The 23,575-nt window shown below is 39.5% G+C and overlaps 1 protein-coding gene across 8 annotated transcripts in view; it reads left to right on the forward strand.

Annotated features, from left to right (window-relative positions):
- Positions 1-23,575, forward strand: part of DYNC1I1 (dynein cytoplasmic 1 intermediate chain 1) — a 316,442-nt gene that overhangs the window by 244,019 nt on the left and 48,848 nt on the right. For all 8 annotated transcript variants that reach the window (XM_017956939.3, XM_017956940.3, XM_009203370.4 and 5 more), the window contains 4 exons: positions 2,311-2,457; positions 6,759-6,872; positions 9,720-9,853; positions 13,377-13,521. In XM_017956939.3, coding sequence (XP_017812428.1) covers positions 2,311-2,457; positions 6,759-6,872; positions 9,720-9,853; positions 13,377-13,521 — 540 coding nt within the window. The remainder of the gene's footprint in view (positions 1-2,310; positions 2,458-6,758; positions 6,873-9,719; positions 9,854-13,376; positions 13,522-23,575) is intronic.

Raw genomic sequence — 23,575 nt, forward strand, 5'->3', positions numbered from 1 at the left:
GCTGGGATTTAGCTGAAACACAGAAGCAATCAAGTAGTTGAATTCTGCATTTTAAAAATTGAATGACATTCCTTTATCCATATTGATTTGAGCTTTGGTAAATTCAATTGTTGATACCACCTGGATAATTTTAAATCTTTCTGAAGCTTTAAAAAAAAGTTTCCAACATAGCTCCAGCAACATAAGAATTTCATCAATTGAAAGCTAAGAATCATTTCTGTGGGATGTGTAAAACAAGAAGCTGACCAGCATTATTTTCTTTTTCTTTAATTCGGTATCATTATTGAGAGTTATTCTTGAACTTTATGAAAACCAGATTGGGGCATGAGCGTGTTCTCCATTGAATCATGTTCAAGGAATTGAAACTGAAAATCATTCAAAGTAGGGAAACATGACATTGAAAAATAGTCTACATTCTTTATGCTCCCTCAGAGTATCTGAGGCTGTTTCTAACTAGGAAGCCTTAGGCTGACAGGAGATCTGGGTTTGGTTTCTTGTTTTTTGTCTTGTTCTGTTTTATTTTAATAGATGTTTAGTTTACTAGTCAAAAAGAGGTCTTAGGTTTTTGTTTGGGGTTTTTTTGTTACTACTTTGCTGGTGTATCAGTTATGACCTTGGATCCTCTTACTCATTTGCTCCAAAAGTTGTGATTTCTCACCATTGTCCACAGAAAAAATTCCAAATAATCTCATTCAAGGCTTTCTGCTCTCTAGCCCAGGCAATCTCTTAGCCACACTTCTTACGATTTGATTCTTCCATGTAAGTCCCCTCCCAGTCAAAACAGACTATGAGCTGCTCACAAGTCTCGTTTTGCTGCCTCTAGTCCTTTTCCTTCATTATTCTATCCTTCAGGAATGCCTGTTGCTTCTCTCCAGTCTTTGAATGTTCCATGTATACTTCAAGGTGTGATTCATCCTCTTCCATGAGGTCTTTCCAACTGTCTCACCGTTTCCAGCCTCCTCTCCCCCTCCCTAACTAAAACAAATCTTCTCCTTCCATCTATCCCCCTCACACACAGAGACACACACACACACTCCACATGCTCCTACAATTTAGTCATAGCGTGTATCACATTCAAGGCTGCTACTTGGGTGTGCACGTTGTGCTCTGCACAAGAACGTCAAGCCAAAGGAACACGTGGGGATGAAAATCCTCTTACTCTCCATTTGCCAAGGCGTGCACCTGCCCATATGACTGTGTTTCTGCAGAGGATACCTTTTTCTGTTTTCCACAAAGGCACCGTATGTACTAGTAGCCCATCTGTTCATCTGCATCCATGTTTTTTAGTTCCCTTTCCCAGAGCACAAATTTGCTGAGGGCAATGACCACCCTTTTATTCCTACCATTCCTGGTAAAATGCCTTCTTTACACATGGTAAGTTCTCAGTGACTTCGTTTAATTTAATTAAGGCATGAAATGTATTGACTAAAAACAATTACTTTAGCTTATAAATGCAAATATGAAAAGTACTGTAGGAATCAAAATGGACTTAGCAGATGTGGAACAGTAACTTGTCTGACTTTAAGTGCATTATGGTTCTATGTCAGCTAAGTAATTTCCTACAAAATGTAGTGCCCAGTAGTCTTTTGTGGGGCTTCAGAAACCACATTTGTGACAGACTATGACAGACCATGGCAGAGCTGGACTGAAATCCATTTCTGGTTATTTGTTAAAATAGGCAAGGAATAACATTCAGAATTTTCTGCAGTGGGCAGAATTAAGGTCAGGAAGAATGCCCATGGGAGGTGAGGGAATTTTGGGAGAAGTCGGTTGGATCAGTCTGAGGTCAGTATACTTCCTGGAAGTCTACATTAAGGCAAAAACAAAACGAAGACCTCATCTTAAAGCCCTTGAAGCTAGAATGACTCTGCCTTTACCAACACTGCAAATTGTGTAATTTGACGTGGCCATGCTCTCAAAGTAAAAAATTGCTTCCTAAAGGCTTTAGTGGAGAATTAATATTAGTTTTGTTGCAATTTTATGTGACAAATGGGAAATGTCCATAAAGCAAGCTTTACAGACCACAAAACAATGATGTACTTAAGATAGGTTTTATGCCTATTTAATAAAATGGACAGGACTTCAAATTTCAGATTGCAAGGAGTAACCATTGGTCTGCCTCTCCAAGAAAGTCCCGTGCCTATGTACAAAATTTCTTAGTAACTATGCACTTTTACAGTCCCAGCTTTAAATTGCTTTTTGTTTTCCAGGATGTATTGAGTTTATGTGATGAACTGTTTTCAGGAAGAAACAAGCCATCTACAACCATTTCACAGTGCATCTCTTTCTCTCTCTCCTTTTCCCTGACAGTCCTCTGTGATGTCAGTCTGCTTTGCCCGTTTCCATCCTAACTTGGTGGTTGGTGGGACTTACTCGGGCCAGATTGTTCTCTGGGACAATCGCAGTCATCGAAGGACTCCGGTGCAGCGGACACCCTTATCAGCTGCTGCACACACGGTAATGCAAATTTTTGCCATATCCCTATGAGCCACCAGGCCTTGAAAGAGAAAATAACTCTACTCAAAAAGTATGGATGTTTTCAGTAATGCCAAGTTGGGAGGAGCTACTTTATTATGATTGAATCCTGACCAACTAAAAGTTAAGTGAAAAGTAGATGAAGGGGAATCACTGGCTTTAGGTATGTCTCTTAATAACGTACATGTGTTAAGATGTAGGGAGGATCTCCTTGGCTCTCCCAAAGGCCACCAATGAAGAGAAACCTTGGACGAGGCATCTGTGGAATTGTTTTCCCAAAGAAACCGTATGCATTTACATTATAAGGTGGAAACATGTATTTTCAAATAGATCCTGAAGAGTAAGGATTTCACGTCAAGGGATGATATACAGGACTTTTGCCAACAGGCCTTTTCCATTTGTGATTTGAGCGAGTACTTTGACTTTAAATTCTGGAATGTGTAGCGTAAGTCTCAACATAAAGTCTACAGTGACAATATAATCCTTGGGGTTAAAAGTCAACATCTCAAAACCATTACCCATAATTTAGTAGAAGAGGTTCAGTATAAGTGTTCATAAGACAACTACTCTGTCATTTCCTTTAAGAGAATGACAGGTGTGTACAGCAATTGTTCAGAGGAATGAGAAGACAGGCGTGTCTCCATCAATCCTTGCTACCTTGACACTCAGGGTAACTGATGTTCTTTCTCTGAAATGCCCAAATTATGCCCAAGGATACAGCTCTACTCTTGTTTTCAATTTCCTTAATGCGCTTGCTGCATTTGTTTCACATGCTGGCCTCAAAAGCACTCTGGCATGAAAAAGGACTGCCAGCTGTTTAGCTAAGTCCATGAGGAGGAAAATTCTCCCACTCTTGTAAGATTATCAATGGGAAATGACAAATACCAAGTCAGCCCCAATTCTGATTGACTGGGGCCAAAGACACATGCATGTGAAACTAGTTCTTGGGAATCTTGGGAAATTGCTCTTGCCTACCTCATTTCCCCCAACTAATAACAGAAAATTGTGGCCCAGGAGAAGGTGGGCTTGATGCAGGTGTTTGGCAAAGTACTATGAAACCATGTCTTGGCCCTGTTTGGATGGCTGGTGTGTTTCTGAACGTACCTTCTGAAATTTCCAAAGTTGTAAATCCAAATGTTAAAACATTTAGCAGTAAGGTTTTGGGGAAAATTCAAACCCAGGAACTCTTCCAAAGAATTAACATTTCTTTTGCAAGTAACTTAGAGTGTGATCATCACAACTAAAATACTATTATTATCAAACTTACTGATGTTATTTCCGTTAGAAAATAAAATAAGCCAGGCATGGTGGCTCACACCTCTACTGCCAGCATTTTGGGAGGCCGAGATTTGAGGCCAGGGGTTCGAGATCAGGCTGGCCAACATGGAGAAACACTGTCTCTACTAAAAATACAAAAAGTAGCTGGGTGTGGTGGTGCATGCCTGTAATCCCTGCTTCTTGGGAGGCTGAGGCATAAGAATCGCTTGAAACCGGGAGGCAGAGGTGGCAGTGAGCCAAGATTGTACCACTGCACTGCAGGCTGGGTGACAGAGGGAGATTTCCTCTTAAAAAAAAAAGAAAAAAGAAAAAAAAAGAAACAAAACTTGTCCACCTTTCTCTTTTGCTGTGTGTTTTTGTTGTTGTTATTTTGGGGTTTTTTGTTTGTTTGTTTGTTTGTTTGTTCTAATCTATAGCTAAAAGTGAGCAGTTAATTTTGTGACTGTCTTTCAACTTTCACTATTGGCTGGCTGATTGGTACCAGGATCAAAAAGGAAAAAGAGGCCCACCACAGATTACTCACTAATTTCCTTTCACACCCACCACACATATGCATATGGGACAACAGGAAATCATAAGTAAAACAAAATCCTTCAGGCACACAGTAAGTTTATTTCCAAAATAAATAAAAACAATCTGGCATCTATACTGGAAAAATTAGGTGTACTGTAGCTTTTTTCTTCCTTAATGGTAGAGTTGTGTGTGTGTGTGTGTGTGTAAGCATGCCCCAGTGTCTGCTTCTGTTTTGGTTTCATTACACCTCTTTTTTCTTTTAAACTGAGTTTTATTACTCATGGAAGCACAGGCCAGTACTGCTGATTAAAGCCTGGGAGGGGCTGCCACACATGCTCTTTCTCCAGGCACCTGGCTCTATTATTCTTCTAGACTTGCTTTCTTTCTCTGCTGGACCTTTCTGAGTCTTAATCTGTTAGTGTTTAATGATTTGTGTTGATGCTCAGTGGTTATCAAAGAAGCCCCACTGGACTCTTGTTGAAAAACAAGATGGATTTCAGTTTCATAACAGTATTTGGACCCTGCCTTCCCATTCTTCAGTTTTACTAAGTCTATACCATTTTCAGGTGAAAATTTGTTACATCCAATCTTCCATTGGATTTCCACACAGAGGTTAGCATGCTGTGTGGCTCTGGTCTTGATAATACACCGCCTCGGGCTCTGCATGCACCAGAGACTTGGGAAAGAGCATTGCCTACAATCCCACAACCAATCAGCCCTCCTGATACTTAGAGAATTGATTGGGATAACATTTAGCTTCAGATCTCTGCTGTACTTACCACTGTGCAGATCCACTAAGGCTGATTCATTTGGAAGTTTCAGTAGGGACATGGTGTGAAAGACATAGGGACTTAGCTGACTATCTATCGGCATAGGGGAAATAGGTAATATAATTGTCAAAAAAGCAGATGTAATCTTAGCATGCATTAAATGCAGGCATATTTTTTATCACATGAAAAGTGATAATTCAATGCTACCCAGATTTCTATATTCTGCTGGTCAGATTATAGGTAGACAGTTCTGTTTGATTCTCAGAACCTCACTGAAAGAGGAACTCAGACAAAATACAGCATTTTCAAAAGAGATTCACCAGGATAGGGAAGGTTTTGAAAACCAGGTACCCAAGGAACAGATGAGGGAATTAGTGACAGTCTGGGTAAGAAAAGATTTGGCAGGGAGAGGAGTAATAGGGAACAACTGTCTATAAATATTCAAAAAGTTGTACTGTTTTGACTTGATTAGTTTGGTCCCAGAGGGCACTGCACTGAAAGTATCTCCTTGAACTTTCTTTATCCCCATTAGTGGAAGAAAAAATTCCCCCAGGATACTGTGAAAATTGGCTGCCCTTTAAGGAAGGTGTTTAAGCAGAGTTTGAACGACCTCTTGGTTGAGGCAGATGAGTAGCTACGTTAGATGATTATTACCACTCCTTCTGACCAGCAGTTTATATGATAATAATAGTTTGGGAACCATCCTTTATACAATATCAACTTTCCAATATTAAATATTGTTTCATTGTAGTTGTGGCTAGGTATTATGGACAGTAACTCATCAAGGGTAAGACTTATACTGTCAGCTATTTACACAAAGAAGCACCAAGTAAGTGTGGTTTGGCCACTGATGGCTGAACTGCCTGAAATCTAACCCAAATTGCTGTAGGTTCTGCTCATGGTAACCTTCCATTTAGTGTCTAATACACAGCTGCAAATGATTTTACCCTACCGTTTAGAATTCTGCAGAGTGGGATAACCCACAAGAGTATGACAGAGGGTTATAGCATCTTGTGTATGGTTCCCGGGATGTATACATGACCTTTCTCAATGCCCTGGCCAAATCTCAGCCTCTATACTACTGCAAATGGTATTTTGAAAAATAAATATATTATTATCCTAGATTTTGTAGTAACATAAAAGAAGCTAATTTTATCTCACTAGGTACACTGTGCCAATAATCTCACCACCAGTATCTCTCCCCCAGATTAAAATGGTATGAATATTAACCACTTTGTATAAAGAATGTTAACAAGTGTTTGGCATTGTGACTATAACACATTAAACTCTAGATTTAGTAACATATATTCCTTCCAAAAGTCAGTAGTTCTACCCTTTTGAAGACTGTCTTTTTCCATCACTCTTGTTGAGCTTAGAAGCCAAGCTATGCAGTGGAGACTTGTTCAAGTAATCCAAATTCACTTCCCTGCATTGCCTCTGCCCCATCAAACCTCATTTGTTCTAGCTTCCTTCTGTTCCACTGCATTGCATTCTGACTGAACAAGGTGAAGCTTTGTAAGTATTTCCACTATTACGTGTGCTGCCAGAGCTTTTAGAAAGAAATCAGGTTCAAATGAAAAGCAGCAAATGACCTGACGCTTGTATTATAGTATAGGATTATATCACTCTTTAATCCTTGTTTTAGAGTAATGTGTTTGACACTCAAATGTAAGCATTTCCTCTTGGATCTGTGTCTGATCCTCCTTGTTTGTGTTTTTGCAGCATCCCGTGTACTGTGTAAATGTTGTTGGGACCCAGAATGCTCATAACCTCATCACTGTCTCCACTGATGGCAAAATGTGTTCCTGGAGCCTGGACATGCTCTCAACTCCACAGGTGGGTTTGTTTTTCCCTACACATAACACCATCCTGGTTAAAAGACATACCTACTTAATGGAACATAGTTCCTAAAAGCCAAACCCTCACATCCTAGAGGAGCTAAAACCAATGGATGCACTTGAAAGACTAGGGCTTGCTTTCAGCAATCTTCTCTTGAAGCCAAAACCCATTTCCTTTACCACAAATCATGTAATTATTGTAATACATTAATCCTTAGGTCAGTTTCAAGTGAAAATGAAATAATCCATTCTAAATCATAGTAATTATGGAAGTTACCTATGGTATGAATTGTACTTACCCTACAGCATTGTTGAATAGATGCAAACGAGGTTGGAGCTCAGCAGAGCAATCCGTTATGGGTACTTGCATTGGAGGGGAGGTAACCCAGCAAAACAGAAATCCAAGCCCTTGCTTGTATCCGTGGCCTAGACAACAGCCTGTGTCTATGAAGAATTTATCAAACCATCTGTTTTCACCTCTGGAATGTTTGTTAGTATGGCTCCTGTCATTCCTTGCTCAGTAAATGAGAAGTCAAAAATGAAAAAGTTCCCAAGTCTGCAAACCAATACTGATTGCAACAATGGGAACCAAACAAAGGAATAGAAGTGGGAGAGACTATCAAAGGGAGGCAACTAAATGCAACTTGCAAGATATGCGTATGTAGACAAACACACAAGACATACACATACACACATGAACACATACACACACACTTTTCCATATTTCTTTGTGTGAAAAAACAGTATTCACTATCCTGCAGCCAAAAACAACAGAGAAGAAGTCATTGTAGCCTTTGACCAAAATGTAAGGAAACATGAAGAAAACTGCAAAACGATATCTAGGAGATAATTCTCAATGTTAACATTCCCGTATTCTTTCCCAGGATAAAAACCCTAGAATGTCTGTCACACAATTTTATAAGAAGTTAAAGTTTCAAAATGTACATAAGGAGACAGGGCACGGTGCTTCACACTTGTAATCCCGGCACTTTGGGAGGCCGATGTGGGAGAATCATTTGAGCCTAGGAGTTCAAGACCAGCCTAGGCAACACAGCTTTAGTTTTTCTACCAAAACTTAAAAAATTAGCTGGGTGTGGTAGCATATGTCTGTAGTCCAAGTTCCTTGGGAGGGTCAGGCGGGAGGATTGCTTGAGCCCAGGAGTTTGAGGTTGCAGTGAACTATTATCACACCACTGCACTCTAGTCTGGGTGACAGAGTGAGACTTTGTCTCTTCAAAAAATAACTATTATTTTATTATACACACACACATACACATATACAAAAGGAAATATGGAAACTGTGAAGAACCAACCTCCTTTAAGTTTCCACAAAATACAGATGTAAAGAATACTAAGTTTTTAAAAATAATTTTAGGAAGAAAAAAGAGAGAGTGCTAACAAGTGGCTTACAATTGAAGTTCCTCTATTTTTGCTGATCTTTAACATTAGAGAGGCCTGGAGGGATTCGTATTTTATGGCTTTGTCTTAAAATTCTCAGCAATGTTTTGTTTTATTTTAAAAGCCTGGAGATTATAAACAGACATAAGAGCAAACCCTCTATTTAGGAATTTTTAATTGCCCATTTTGCTCATTACACCTATTTGTTTAGGTTAAAACCAGTCGTATGTTGGTTCTAAGTCTATTTGTATTAGTTTTAGCATGCTACAGACTCCTGTGTCTATACAAAGATGGAAGATTTCATGACATGGTTTCCATGGATGGCAGGGAGGAATAGGGGCATCTAACAGTTGTCCTGGTTTTTCTCTCTCCCAAATGGGTAAAGGGACTTTTCCTTTCTTGTTGCTGATTTTAGCGGTGAAGCAGATCACTGGATGATCCAGTTTTCTGTATGACATAGTCACAGCATCCTCTCCCTTATCCCAGTTGCTGATGTGCTCCCTATGCATGGATATCACAAACTTTGAACACGTCACAGGATCAGAATTTGTCTGTGCTGCTTAGACTGTTAGCTTGCACTTTCAATTTAATGGACTCCTTGGCCTAAATGGTCGTCCATTTGCACAAGAAAGACTAAACTCTCAAGCAACTATAATGATATGATACCTCAGAATGATTTTTTTTAAAATTATTTGAGACACACAAAATAGGCTATTTGATATAAATAGCCAGAAATACTCAGGGATATTAGTTATAATTGATTATTCTTTTCTGTCATTAAACTTAATCAGCAGTATATCTTTTAAGATTAGGAATATTTAATTCTCAATTAAAAAATCATATTATATAAAAGAAAGACTTCCATTTGCTATTTTAAATACGTATTTAAATATTGTTCTTTTCAGGCTTATAGCCTATTCACCCAATGGCTGCCCTGCATGAAATCTAGTCCCTGTTGAAATCTGGTTTTTATGACCTGAGTGACAACTTTCTGGTTTTAGTCCATGGAGGACACATACTCCTGCTTTGACAAATGTGCTTAGTACATCTGATATTAATACATGTGTATTCTCACGAACAATTGATTTTGAAAATGTTTGTAAATACAAGGGTATTGTGTGTTTTATTAAAGCCTGGAGCTGACAAGTGTAACCATTACAGTATTATCTTTAGTTTCTGCACCATTAGTTTCAAAATTCTCACCTGTCATCTCTGCCTGACTTAAGAAGCAGCAGCACATGCTGATGAAATCCAGCCGGCCTGAAACCAGAGATCCACAGAAGCATGAATGTCAGGGGCAGTAAAGCATGGTTTCTGGCACAGCCGGGGTCTTTTGTAACGCTGTGTGAAAAGCAAACAGACGATTTAGCCAAATGATTTTTCCGTGCTATCTTTGGCATGGCAAGGAGTTGACAGATGGAAATGTAACCACACCATGTTTTGGTAGGAGAGCATGGAGCTGGTGTACAATAAGTCCAAGTCTGTCGCTGTTACCGGAATGGCTTTCCCAACAGGAGATGTCAATAACTTCGTGGTTGGCAGCGAGGAAGGTACAGTCTACACGGCTTGTCGTCATGGAAGGTGATTTTCTGTTTCCTTACTGATGACATGTTCTTCATTTCCGAAAGTCTGTTATCACGTTCTGGATTTTAACCACCTTGCATTATGAGAAAACATCTCTGAAAAAATGGAAAGCACAACTTCAAGTCTTCATTATCTTAAAGAGCTACATCTGCTCTGGTCATTAGCTGTTCATAAGTCTATGGTGGTTCACACTGCCTTAAGGGAAAACCACTGAAGCTTCTGAGCATATCATAAGAGACCACTGACACCTTCCCAGCATCTCTGCATACCTTCAGGGTCTAGACATGTGCCCATCAGAGATAACAATCCCCAAATATTTCTTATCCCTCCTTGCCTCATTGAGTTTGTATACTCAACTTCTTTTACCAGGTCTAGCACTTCTCCCTTCTTGGCCTGGTTAATTCCTCCTCATCATTCAAGAGTCAGCACAGAGATCATTCCATGTGAAACCTTTCCTGACTCTTGAGCAAAGAAAACCACTCCCACTTTTAAGTCCCATAGAATTTTCATTTATTTTATTCATTCACTCTTCCAAGGAATATTTACTAAGAACCTACCATGTGCCAGGCACCATCAAAAGGATACATTAAAGAACAAGACAGACCTAGAGTTCATATTCTAGTTGAGGGTAAACTACTAATAAGCAAATAAATATATAGTTTAGGATGATAAGTGCTATGGAGAAAATTAAAGTAGAATAAGTGGGATAGGACTATCGGCTGTCAAGTTGACAATTTCATATTTTTTTATTGCTTCTACAATAGCATTAATCATATTTTAGTTTATTCATTCATCTGCCATTTTTCTTGTACTACATTATTTCCATTTCATCTTTGATTTCCTGCACAGTACCTAGGACATAGTAAGTGTGGAGCTAATAATATATATTGGGGATAAAGAAATGATATATAATATAATCCATACAATCTAGAGAACTGCCTTAAAACCCTTCCTCCCAGTCAGAGGGATCAGAACAGAGTGAGTCACACAAACCGCCATGCAGTTCCCACGTGATAGATAAGAACTCTGCCTTAACTGAGAGATTCACAATGCCCCTGGAAGAGAGAGTTGTCAGTATAAAGTGGAATCCAATAGTTTGGACTAGATTGTAAAATTGCATGCAAAACTTAACAGTTGACCTCACATCTTTTGAAAGGGTCACTATGTTCACACCGGTGCTTAATTTCTGTTTTAATTTAGTAGTTCTTATTCCATGTATTTATTTTTTTTCATCTCTTGCACTCATCCCAGGCTATTAAGATTTAATGAAGAACCACAAATTGTTCCAAGCTCATATCCCTGTGTTTCTGTGATCTGTAGAAATAACAAGCATCCATGGCTCAGCTGTGTGACTTTTTCCATTCAAACTATACAAGCTGTGATGTCCCTGCTGTTCTGCACATAGAAACAAGCAGTATTTGCCCCCTCACATGATTCAAACATGATTTAGGAAGATATGCCTCACAGTCCATTCCCAATGATCCTCCTTCATAAAAGCTGGCTAGAACCACACATTAAAGCTTTATCAAAGCATAAAAAAATTTGATAAAGTTATTCATTTATAAATACATTTGTTGTATGCCTACTTTGAGCAAAGTGCATTGTTAGGTGCTACAAGGCCTGCAGACGTCGTGTAAGCCTGGTTTCTCTCTTCAAAAAAACTGATGACAGTGGGAAAGATAAATACACAAACATCTGGAGCATGAGTAGAATGTCTTAAGTGGCACTAGAGGCATAGAGAGTATAATAGGCCAGATCTGGAATCACAGCTTTATCTATATGTGTATTAGAATCAACAGGGCATAGGTTCAGTTGACTTAACCCATGGTTTTACCTAGGTCCTTAATTATCTGCGAAGGCTATAGAATACATTCATTGATAATTTCCAGATTTTTTTCATTGCTATAAAGTGAATAACATCTTACATGATGAACATTCTTGTTCTGTGGCTATTGTACTTTTTAGGCACTATCAGAATATGCACTTTGGTTCAAAAGAAGGGTCCCTGTGGCACACACCACAAATCTTTTTACAAGCTTAATTTTGCTTTTACATTGGTCCATCCATCTGAAATAGAAAATACAGACCTTAGTAAAATTGTAACATAGCAGGCATTGGCTTTGTAGTCATTCTAAATGGGGGAGAAGCAGGGGATTGTTATTTTTCACCTAACATAGAGAAGGTGCAAATCCACTTCCATAAATTAAACAAGGTCCTCATTTTGCACCCTATAAACCCTTTCAGGATGCTGTTAAGAGCAAGTGGAGTCTCACCAGGGGCCACTTCAAAGATCAGTTCCTCAGGTTCATTAGAACAAATTTAAATGATCATGTGTGGAACTGCTGTTAGCAGTTTCACTGGGCGTAATTTTTGAGTGCCTGTTACATGGAACACGCACTGCCACACTTTGCTCATGATTCCAAATTTTGCTAAGCACATTGACATTTATTGGTGCTCCACAGGCCCAAACGTTTTAATAACTGAACTCATTTTTATTCTTAGTGACATAATATTAGGATTCTACAATTCCTACGTATTTGTCATATTTATAACCTTGTGCACATGAATATTTTAAATACAGCATTTGTGGTATGTTTTCTCACATCTTCCTAATTGTATATGATTGCATGCAGAATACTAAGTGATAATAGAGGACTGCAAATAATACCAGCTTAGTTAAATAAGCAATATTTGTCAGTGTGTAATTTTTTAAATGTCTATCATTATTTCTCAAACGTGCTTCTCTCTTAAAAAAGGACTGAAACATAAGTTTGTCTGTTTTAATATTAGCTAGCTTATGCAACAAATATATTGAGCACTTACTATATGCCAGACACTTGGCAACAAGAACGACAAGATACCTGCCCATATGGAATTTACAAAGGATTTGTAAATCTCTCTTCTGTTTTCAGTAAAGAGAAAACATTATTTTCTCCATATTATATTTAAATTATGTGCATTATTTTGTGGTGACAAGGGTTTCCACAAAGTGTTACATTTTTAACTATGTTAACTTAATTTAAGAAATTTCCTCAAAAAAAAAAAATGATTGTTTCTTCAAGGATAGATGGAGTTTTATAGTCAGTAGGCTCCCCAAAAGGAGATAAAGCAGACCATGTGCAAAATGCTATCTCAAGAATAAAATAATCTTATAAATATAAAAGCTTCTGAGACTGAAGTGTATTTGTTTCCATTAAAATAACTGCATCAACAATGATAGGCTTTGAGGAATTCCGCAAAAGGAATTAAATAATAAATGTTGATATTAAATTCTGTATTTTAAAAAGATTACATTGCCCCACATTGTTTTTAAATAATCAAAACTAGGGTAACATATTTGCAAACAATTTCTTTCAGGATAACTGTAAAAATGATTTCATTTTGATGGTGTGTGGTTGTTCCAAATTATGGAGAAGTAATCATGCAGAGTTGAGGGGTTTTTTTATTTTGTTTTGTTTTTTAAGCAATCACTGCTTTTCAGAGGTCACTGGAATTCTGCTCATGTGTGCTTTTCCTACAGCAAAGCAGGTATTGGTGAGGTCTTTGAAGGTCACCAAGGGCCAGTGACAGGAATTAACTGCCACATGGCAGTGGGCCCAATCGACTTTTCTCACCTGTTTGTCACATCATCATTTGACTGGACTGTCAAACTGTGGACCACAAAGGTAAGAATATCTTGACTGAAATTCTCAGATATATTATAAGGGCTGAAGATGGTTTTTCATTCCCTGGAAACAGTTGTCCCTAAAGCCTCTTCCAGGCAACCTGGCACTGGGAATTCATATACCTTCTGGTGAGGCCAGTCTGCCTCAGAGCTAGTCCATTTTACTTATTTATTTTTATTTTTATTTATTTATTTATTTTTTTGAGACAGAGTCTCACTCTGTCACCCAGGCTGGAGTGCAGTGGCCCGATCTTGGCTCACTACATGCTTCGCCTCCCGGGTTCACGCCATTCTCCTGCCTCAGCCTCCTGAGTAGCTGGGACTACAGGCATCCACCACCACGCCAGGCTGATTTTTTTGTATTTTTAGTAGAGACAGGGTTTCACCATGGTCTCGATCTCCTGACCTTGTGATCTGCCCTCCTCGGCCTCCCAAAGTGCTGGGATTACAAGCGTGAGCCACCACACCTGGCCCATTTCACTTATTTTTAAACATGTAGGTAATACTTGAAAACATTCTAATTATAAAAAATTCAAACAATTCAAATAATGATAAAGCTGCAGTCCTCCTCTACCAACCCCAACCCCATCCACAACATCCCTTCACTGCCTGCACCTCAGTCCCCTCCCCAGAGGCAAACTTTTATCAGTTTCATGTCTATGTTCTGGAGCTTGGTGGTATCTACTTTCTTACATATGTACCTATGGAAATATGTGATTTGGGACTTGGGTTCTATTTTTGTTTGGTTCATTGGTTGGTTGTTTATTTTTATTTTGAGCTGTTGGAGGTTTTTAAGCTGGTAAATGACCCTATGTTATATTTTAAAAGGTAATTCTGGCCAGGAGCAGTGGCTCATATCTGTAATCCCAGCATTTTGGGAGGCCGAGGTGGGTGGATCGCTTGAGGTCAGAAATTTGAGACCAGCCTGGCCAACATGGTAAAGCCCCATTTCTACTAAAAATACAAAAATTAGCCGTGTACGGTGGCACATGTCTGTAGTCCCAGCTACTCTGGAGGCTGAGGCAGGAAAATCTCTTGAACCTGGGAGGCGGAGGTTGCAGTGAGCCGAGATTGGGCCACTGCATTCCAGCCTGGGTGACAGAGCCAGACTCCATCTCAAAATAAAATAAAATAAAAGGTGATTCTGTCCATGCTTGAGAGCAAGAAGTAAAGCAGAGACCACTTGGAAGGAAGGTGCAGTAATCTAGGAAAGAAATAACGTTGACTTAAACCAGTAGTCTGAGATGGAGAGAAATAAATGAATTTGAGAACCATTTAAGAGATAAAAGCCACAGAAATTGGTGATTGATTTGATAGAAGGAAGGTAGGAGAGGGAGTCATCAGCAGATAACCTAGGTTTATGACCTGGGCAGCTGGTGAGTTGTAGCATTCACTGCACTGGAGAACAGCAGGGGAAGAACATGCGGGGGAAGAGCTTTGCACATGCTGAGCTGAAAGTGCCCGGGAGGGGCATTCAAGATCTCATTTCAAGATCTCCATTAGGCAGTTTGATATGTGAGTTGGAAGGAGAGAGACCTCCCAGCAGCCTGTATGCACTAGAATAGCAGTGATCTTCACAAGTGAGTGTATTTTTTTTTTTTTTACACGGTCTCACTCTGTTACCCAGGCTGGAGTGCAGTGGCACTATCTTGGCTCACTGCAGCCTCTGCCTCCCAGGTTCAAGTGTTTCTCCTGCCTCAACCTCCCTAGTAGCTGGGATTCCACAGCACACACCACCACGCCTGGCTAATTTTTGTGTTTTTAGTTGAGATGGGGTTTCGCCATGTTGGCCGGGCCGGTCTCAAACTCCTGACCTCAAATGATGTGCCCGCCTTGGCCTCCCAAAGTGCTGGGATTACAGGCATGAGCGACACACCTGGCCCAGGAGTGGATTTTAAAAGAAACACTAACATGCAATCTGGAGAGAGAGCAATACTTAGGAAATAAACGGGAGAAATTGAACTAGAAAAGGGAGATTAAAAAGTAACCCAGGAAATAGAAGACAAATTAGAATTTTCTTTGCGGCTTCATGGGTATTAATGGAAAAAACCATGTCAAGAGGACAGAATTTGCTTTTAACTATATGAAAAGATAACAACCTTATTTATAAGAGAAATTAAAATTAAAACCAAGTTGAGAAACTTATTTTCAACTATCAGATTGACAAAAATCTAAGTTTTGCAACACACTCTGTGATGAGGCCGAAATAAACCAGCTATTCTCATACATTGCCATTGGAAATGCAAAATGGCTCAACACTATGGAAGAGGATTTAGCAGTATCTAAAAATAATACATGTTTGAACAGAACAATTTCCACTTCTGGGAATCTATGCCAAAGATATACTGCAAAAATAAGAAAGAAGACATGTGCAGAAGGACATTCATTGAAAGATTACTTGAATAGCAAAAGAATGAATACAACTCCAAAATATCTATCAATAGAGTGCTGGGTGAATCAAAAGTACGGCACCTCCACCCAAGCGAGTAATATTATTGAGGTATGAGAAAAAATGAAGAAAACTTCTATGTACTATTATGGAGTGGTCCCTAAGATACGTTTTTAAACGCGTAAAGCAAAGTGGAGAGAAGTGCAAATAGTATATTGTATATTATCATTGTTTATAATTATATTAATATATACTTAGAAGTTGAAAGGATAAACACAAAAGTTACTTACAGGAAGACGGGAAGCTAAAAGAAAAAAATAATAGCTAGATTATTTGAATATACCTTATTTTTACATTTGATTTCAGAACCATGTAAATATTTTATATAGTTATAAAAGAAAATGAAATAAATTTAAAAATTGATTCCTAAAAAATTTAAAATAACATGAATCAACCTTAATGTGGTTCAAATGGGTAGCAAAATTCATTAAAGAATGATTTGAAGTGACTTTAAAACGCTGTATGTTTGGTATACATTCCTAACCGGGATATATTTTAACAATTTTTTTAAACTACCAAAAAAAAAAAAAAAAGATCCAAACTACTTCTAGTACTCATATTGCTGGTTGTCACATTTCTACTGTTATCCTGAGACCTTTGTATTTGTATCATAACATAAGTTAAATTACTATGTTGGTGTCATTGAGAACTGAGATTATCAGCTTGGTTGGAAGGAGATACAGACTCATGCAGTTAAGTAACAATTCTGTAGTAATCCTGAATCTGAGTGGGAAGTATAAGAACTCATGGCATGTATTATCTTTCAATATAAAAGAATACATATTCACTGCTCTGACCACAAAAAGATCTAGGAACAGTGATCAGTTCAATAGCTGTGACCTTCCTGATGCCCAGGATGTGCTCCCCAAATACAAGTTCCACTCAAGGAAACCAGGGATCCCAGAAGAAATTACTGATTGTAGGTGTGGAGCAGGAAATGTATAAAATAAACTGAGATTATTTTATTATAACAAGCAAAAATGCTACCAAACACTACAAAGTTTTTGTCAAAGGACTTGGAAGCCAAGTTGAGTAAGCTTCTTTTGGCCCTGACAACATTGATAAGAGTAGTAGATTCATGAGTTCATAACAATACTGAAGAAAACAAACAAATAAAAAACCTCATTGGCCACCTATGGAGAATACTAGGTAAACAAACTCACCAGTGAGTAAATGAAAGAATCAAACATTTAGTCTGTCTTTTCTATATGAATTGTATTTCAGGGTTACTATATGAATTGTATTTCATTGATGAGGGGACATTTTCTTTACAGCATTTCAGCTAATATAGGAATAAAAAATGGGCTGGGCACTGTGGCTCACACCTGTAATCCCGGCACTTTGGGAGGAGATCGAGACTTCATCCTCAAGCCCAACATTGGAAGCTGAATACATTGTCTCTACTAACAACAGTACAAAAGTTAGCTTGGGACGTGGTGAGGTGTGATCTTATAATCTGCAGCTCACATAGGGAGGCATGAGGCAGGAGAATCACTTGAACCAGGTGAGTCAGAGGTTGTAGATGACTACCGAGGGAAATGCAAATACTAACTGTATATTTGATGATATTTATGAAGTACTATTTTTAGTAATTTTTTTTTTTTTAAATGGAGTCTCTTTTGACTACACTGGAGTGCAGTGGCGCCATCTCGGCTCACTGCAACCTCCACCTTCTGGTTCAAGCAATTCTCCTGCCTTAGCCTTCTGAGTAGCTGGGATTACAGGTGCCTGCCACCACGACTGGCTAATTTTTGTATTTTTAGTAGAGATGGAGTTTCACCATGTTGGTCAGGCTGGTCTCGAACTCCTGACCTCATGATCCGCCCGCCTCGGCCTCCCAAAGTTCTAGGATTACAGGCATGAGCCACTGTGCCCAGCCAATAATTGTTATGATCACTTTAAATGGTGTTACCTTTTAGGGATGCATATCGAAATACAGAAGAAATTATATGATATTAGTGATTTGCTTCAAAATAAGCAGTTGGGAATGGGAGAGCTTGTGAATGTAGGTGACTAACATTGGTCATGATTGCTAATTATTGAAGCTGGATGATTGATATTAGTCTCTCTATGTCTGAATATGTTTAAAATGTTCTCTAATAAAGAACCTTTAAAAGGCAGAAAAAGGAATTAGTAATAATGGCAAATACTTCAGAGAAGAAAAGTCAGGACGAGAATATGTCCATTGTATTTAGCAACTCAGAAGCCACTAGTGTCCATGGCAAAAGCAGTGTCTTTGGAGTTTGTTGAGGGTAGGACAAAAATTACAATGCATTAAAGAAAGAGTGGAAAGCATTAAAATCAAGATGTTTTCTTTCCTTTTTTTTTTCTTGAGATTATAGAGAGCTCAAGGATGTTGCTGCTGTGGAAGAGCCAGTGAAGGAGAGTAGAAAATCTGTAAGTGTAAGGTAGAGAAAGGGCCATGAAAAGGTTGCCGTGAATGAATTCATAGCATGGGCAGGGAAGTGAATTTTAAATCTGAGCAGCAACATCTCTTCTGTTGTAACAGAAGAGCAGGTAAGGATGGGATCATGTGTGTGTCCGTGTGTAGATTTAGTGAAGGAAGGCAGAGCAAACTCTCCTGTGATCGCTATTTTCTTAATGCTGTAGGGGGGTTAAATACTCTGCTGAGTAGGAAGTGAAGCTACTGAAGGGAGCAGATTTCAGCTGATCACAGAGGAGAATAGGAAGAGCTGATTGGGGAATGAAAGATGGACTCTGGTTAGTGTGGTGGGTCCAGTTATGGTCAGAAATCAGAATGTTTTAGCAGCTTCAATCTTCAGGACCAATTTCCTCCAAGAAAGGATAGCAGTGGAAATATGGGCATGAATGAGGGGACTTAGATGGATATGGGGCAGGAGCCTTACCACAGTGCGATGGAGGGAAAATAGAGCAAGGAATTGGGAGATATGGACAAGAAAGTGTCTGATGTTATAGGCTAAGGATGTTAGGCTGGAGCAGAAAGGAAATAAAAACAGACAGGAGAAAGTAAAGGGAGCAAAGGATTGGATGCCCCTATAAGATCAAAGAACAAGGATGAAGGAAGTAATTGAATAAGAGAATTAGTAACATAAGAGATTACTGTTAGAATGTGGGATGTTTTGATTTAGCATTTCACAACAGAAATAGTTCCAAGTGATTTTTTTAAAAAGTCAAGGATGTGGTCATGTGTATAGCTGAAGTCTAGTGAGGGTGGAATTCACTGCAAATGAGGAGGTCACAGAAACAAAAGGTCAAGGTGCTGGTGTGCTGTGGGCTTTGGAGCAGGCCAGAAAATAGCTAGACTGGGATGGAAAAGGAAACTGATCACAGTACCAAAGTCCTCAGTGAATTAGGAGGAGAGATCAAAAGAAGTAGAGAATGGTACAGCCAGATGGCCTGAGCTTAAAAGAAATAGGACTTTTTACTGGAGGACTAAGGAGCAGTAAAATAGCCCTGGAGAGCAAGTGAGAAGCTGACCCTCTCACTATCTTGAGATAGAATACATGATAATGAACAGCTTCTACCTGAGGAGATGGCAGAAGAGGTGGTGAGGTTAGGGCAGAGCTAGGATTCCATTGAGGCAGGCAGGAGAGGTAGCGTCCCATGAGAAGGCTGAGGATGGAGGCAAAGGCATGTATCATGGAATAAGAGATGTGGGGCAGGGGAGTTGTAGAAACATCAGGAAAGGAGAGTGCAGTGAGTGATTTGTTCAGGTGAAATAAGTGCTAATAGAGATTTCTAGAAAATGCTCTGAGATCCCAGTGGGAATGGGAAGGGGAGATGGAATAAAAGGGGCCAAGGATTCAGAAGAGGATGCTAATCGTTGCATATTCTAGCATAATGAGGTTAGCATGAAGGAAGAGGGAATTAAAACACATTACATTGCCCTCCCTTTACTCCCACAGCACCCCCTGCCACACCAAGTTTCATCATTAACCACTGTCAGGGAAGACCACATTGGAGCAGAAACTTTGTCGGAGTGGTTTACCTGGCAATCACAGAACCAGGCTGCATTCCAGGCAGCTGAGTCAACAAATGTCCAAGCAGCCATTTTCATCCAAATGACTGGAAGGTTGGGATCCATTTAGGGAATGAGGCTGGAAAGATAGGTCTATACTCGATTGTGTTGATTTATTTTTATTTTCTAGGTGATGGCAAGTCATTTTAGGGGGGAATTAATCAAAATTTGATTTTAAGGAGTTTGCTTTGGAATACTATGGAAGATGAATTTGTATGGGGAGCCAAGATCAACATTTATCGAGGTTATACTGTGTACTAGGCATTGTGCTAAATATTTGAAATACATTAGTTCCTTAAATGCTCACAATAAACCTGTGAGTAGATATTAGTATCGCATTTTATGTAAGAGGAAATAGGCACGAGAGAGCTTAAATAACTTGCCTGATGTGCTTAGTGAATAACTGGGGAAACTGGAATTCAAATTCAGATTTGAGTGACCCCAAAGACTGTGTTCTTTTCCATACCATTGTGTTAAGCCTGGAGACAAGAAGCCAGTTGTAAGTTTAGTTTGGTCAACGAGGTGAGAGCCAGAATTTAGGGAGTGAGCTTGTGGAGGGGAACACCAATCTGAGAAATAAAATCAATCAGATGCAGTGACCAGCAGACCTGATTTGAGAGGGCAGTCAGTGATGATTCTGATATTTCTGCCGTTAGCATCTGAGTGAAGAATGGTGGTGCCAGTGACTGAGACAGGACATACAAGGGGAGGAGTGGGCTTGGGTTAGAGGTAGGAAATCAGCGGTCTGGGCATGCTTAGACTGAGGTGTCTGGAAATTCCCACAAGGTAATTGAAGATGCTTGTCTTAGTCCATTCAGGGTTCTATAACAAAACACCTTAGAGTGGGTAACTTATAAACAACAGTCTTTATTGCTCACAGTTCTGGAGGCTGGTATGTCCAAGATCAAGGTGCCAGTAGATTTGGTGTCTGGTGAGTGCTCGCTGCCTCATAGATGGTGCTTTCTTCTTGCATCCTCACATGGAAGAAGGGGCAAACAGGCTCCTTCAAGCCGCTTTATAAGGATACTAATCCCATTCATGAGGGTGGAGCCCTCATGACTAATCATCTCCTGAAGTTCCCACCTTTTAATACTATCACAGTGGGGATCAAATTTCAACATAGGAATTTTGGAGGGACACAGATATTCAGTTGACAGCAATACTGAGGCTCAGGGGCAAAGGATGAGTTAGAAATATAGATATGACAGTGATCAGTTGTTTATTCCAAAGGTGAAAAGTATAATAGAACATACATTGAAGAGGCTATGAATGCAATCTTGGAGCTGCTAATGCTTCAGGTGCTGAGGCGTGAGAACAGGATGCTCGTTAAAGAATGTGATAAAGGCTGTTAAACACCAGAGATATCAAGAAATATACAGATGGCAAGGCAAGAAGAGGGTCACGTGGACCTCAGTGAGAACAATTTTAGTGGAGCACTAGAGACAGATTGTGAGTGGTTGCGGAGTGAAAAGGGAAGACAGTAGACACAGAAAATATAGACTAGTCTTTCAGACATGAGGCGGTGAACATAAGGAGATGGAGAGGCGACTGGCAGGGAAAGCCAGGCCAAGAAAGGATTTTATTATTATACTCTCTGAGAGACCTGAGTATATTTGCGGCCTGAAGAGGAGCCAATGGAAGGTGTATGGTTTAAAAAAATGGAGGAACAGAATTCACCACTATATAATTCATCCATGTAACAAAAAGCGACTTGTACTCCAAAAGCTATTGGAATAAAAATTAAATTAAAAGAAAAAAACAGAGGAAGATGATTTCAAGTGACCATGTCAGGTTTAGGATAGGGAGAAGAGGCAGAATATTGGTGAGACTAAAAAAATGCTTACAGGCAGGTTTAGCTACATGGAAGTGGAGGGGAAAGGAGGAAAGAAGAGAAGGTCCCCCATTTCTTCGGTGGAGTCAGAGGCAGTTATCTGTTAACGGTGATGGGAACTGGGACGTGGTAGGGAGAGGAAGGAGGATTAGACCAGGCCCTATAAGAGATGGGACAGGGCCCTGACTACAGAGGATATCTGGAACTATTGATTCCATCCAAACCAACCAGCACCATCCTACCAATCCCAACCCAAAACCCAACTATCAATGATCGATAAACCCATCCCACTGACTGATATCTGTCCATTTGTTCTGATCACAGCAACAGCATTACCTGGGGCTTATGAGAGATGCAAACTCTCTGGGCCCCACCCCAGACCTTCTATGTCGAAAACTCTGGGGATGGGAGCCAACAATCTGTGTTTTAGAAGCCTTCCAGGTAATCCAGACATTGCTAAAATATAAAGAGCCATGCCCTAAACCTCAGGTGAAGAGCCACACTTCCCATCCTACAGAGCTGGTGGGCAGTTCAGTTGTGTTGAGGGATCCCTCCTTTCTCCCAGGGTTGTATTAGAGAACTGGGGATCTAGTTTAGGGTTCAGACAGGAGAACGAAAGCTATTGTCCCACCTCCAACTAGGTTTCCTCATATAATGAATATGCTACATGTTCTGGACAGAGGTTTGTACTGTGAATGTATTTGAAACCCCAAATTAATTGAAACCCTTTATGGTGTTCTAGACAGTTATGCTTGAAACCCTTGACAATATGGGCTAGTGGTTTTCTCCTCTTCTTAATCTCAATGAGCATAGAATTTAAAGGAAGCAGTCACATCTCTTAAAATTACTAATCACAGGCCGGGTGCGGTGGCTCACGCCTGTAATCCCAGCACTTTGGGAGGCCGAGACGGGCGGATCACGAGGTCAGGAGATCGTCCATCATGGCTAACACGGTGAAACCCCCATCTCTACTAAAAATACAAAATTAGCCGGGCATGGTGGTGGCGGCGCCTGTAGTCCCAGCTACCGGGAGGCTGAGGCAGGAGAATGGCATGAACCTGGGAGGCGGAGCTTGCAGTGAGCCGAAGTTCTTGCCAGTACACTCCAGCCCAGGATAGATGAGACTGGCCTCAAAAAAAAAAAAAAAAATATATATATATATATATATATAAAACTAATCACATTTTGCAGGACTGTGGCTGAAAATAACCTTTATCTTAATAAAAGAGGCAAAGTAAAAAAAATGCTGTCTTGAAAATATTGGAAATTGAGTTTCTTGGCCTTTTTCCATCTTACTGACAATGAGAATTTTCACAGAAATGTAGCAGGGACAAAGATGTGAGATGGGTAATTATTTTAGTCCCTTCTGACAATAATAGTTACCTTTGTAATCTTTATTTTAAACTTATTGGATAACTTGGAGTCATTTTATCATTTAAACAAGGCAAAGAAGTTTGTAATAGTCTTAATAGGATTAGTAATAGCCTCACACTTCACCTTGTAAATTAAATAACATAAGGAAAAATCCTCCAAATCATAGAAAGATGTGGTGCTAAGAAACAACACTATGAAATAGTATGAAATCAAATTTTTTAAAAGGCTGCAATGTAATAATTTGTTGATAAAATATAGTATAGTGGTGGGGTGCAGTGGCTCACACCTATAATTCCAGCACTTTGGGAGGCTGAGGCGGGCAGATCACCTGAGCTCAGGAGTCTGAGACCAGCCTGATCAACATCGTGAAACCCCGTCTCTACTAAAAATACAAAAAATTA

This window comes from Papio anubis, chromosome 4 (genome assembly GCF_008728515.1).
Source record: "Papio anubis isolate 15944 chromosome 4, Panubis1.0, whole genome shotgun sequence".
In the NCBI taxonomy this organism is placed as follows: Eukaryota; Metazoa; Chordata; class Mammalia; order Primates; family Cercopithecidae; genus Papio; species Papio anubis.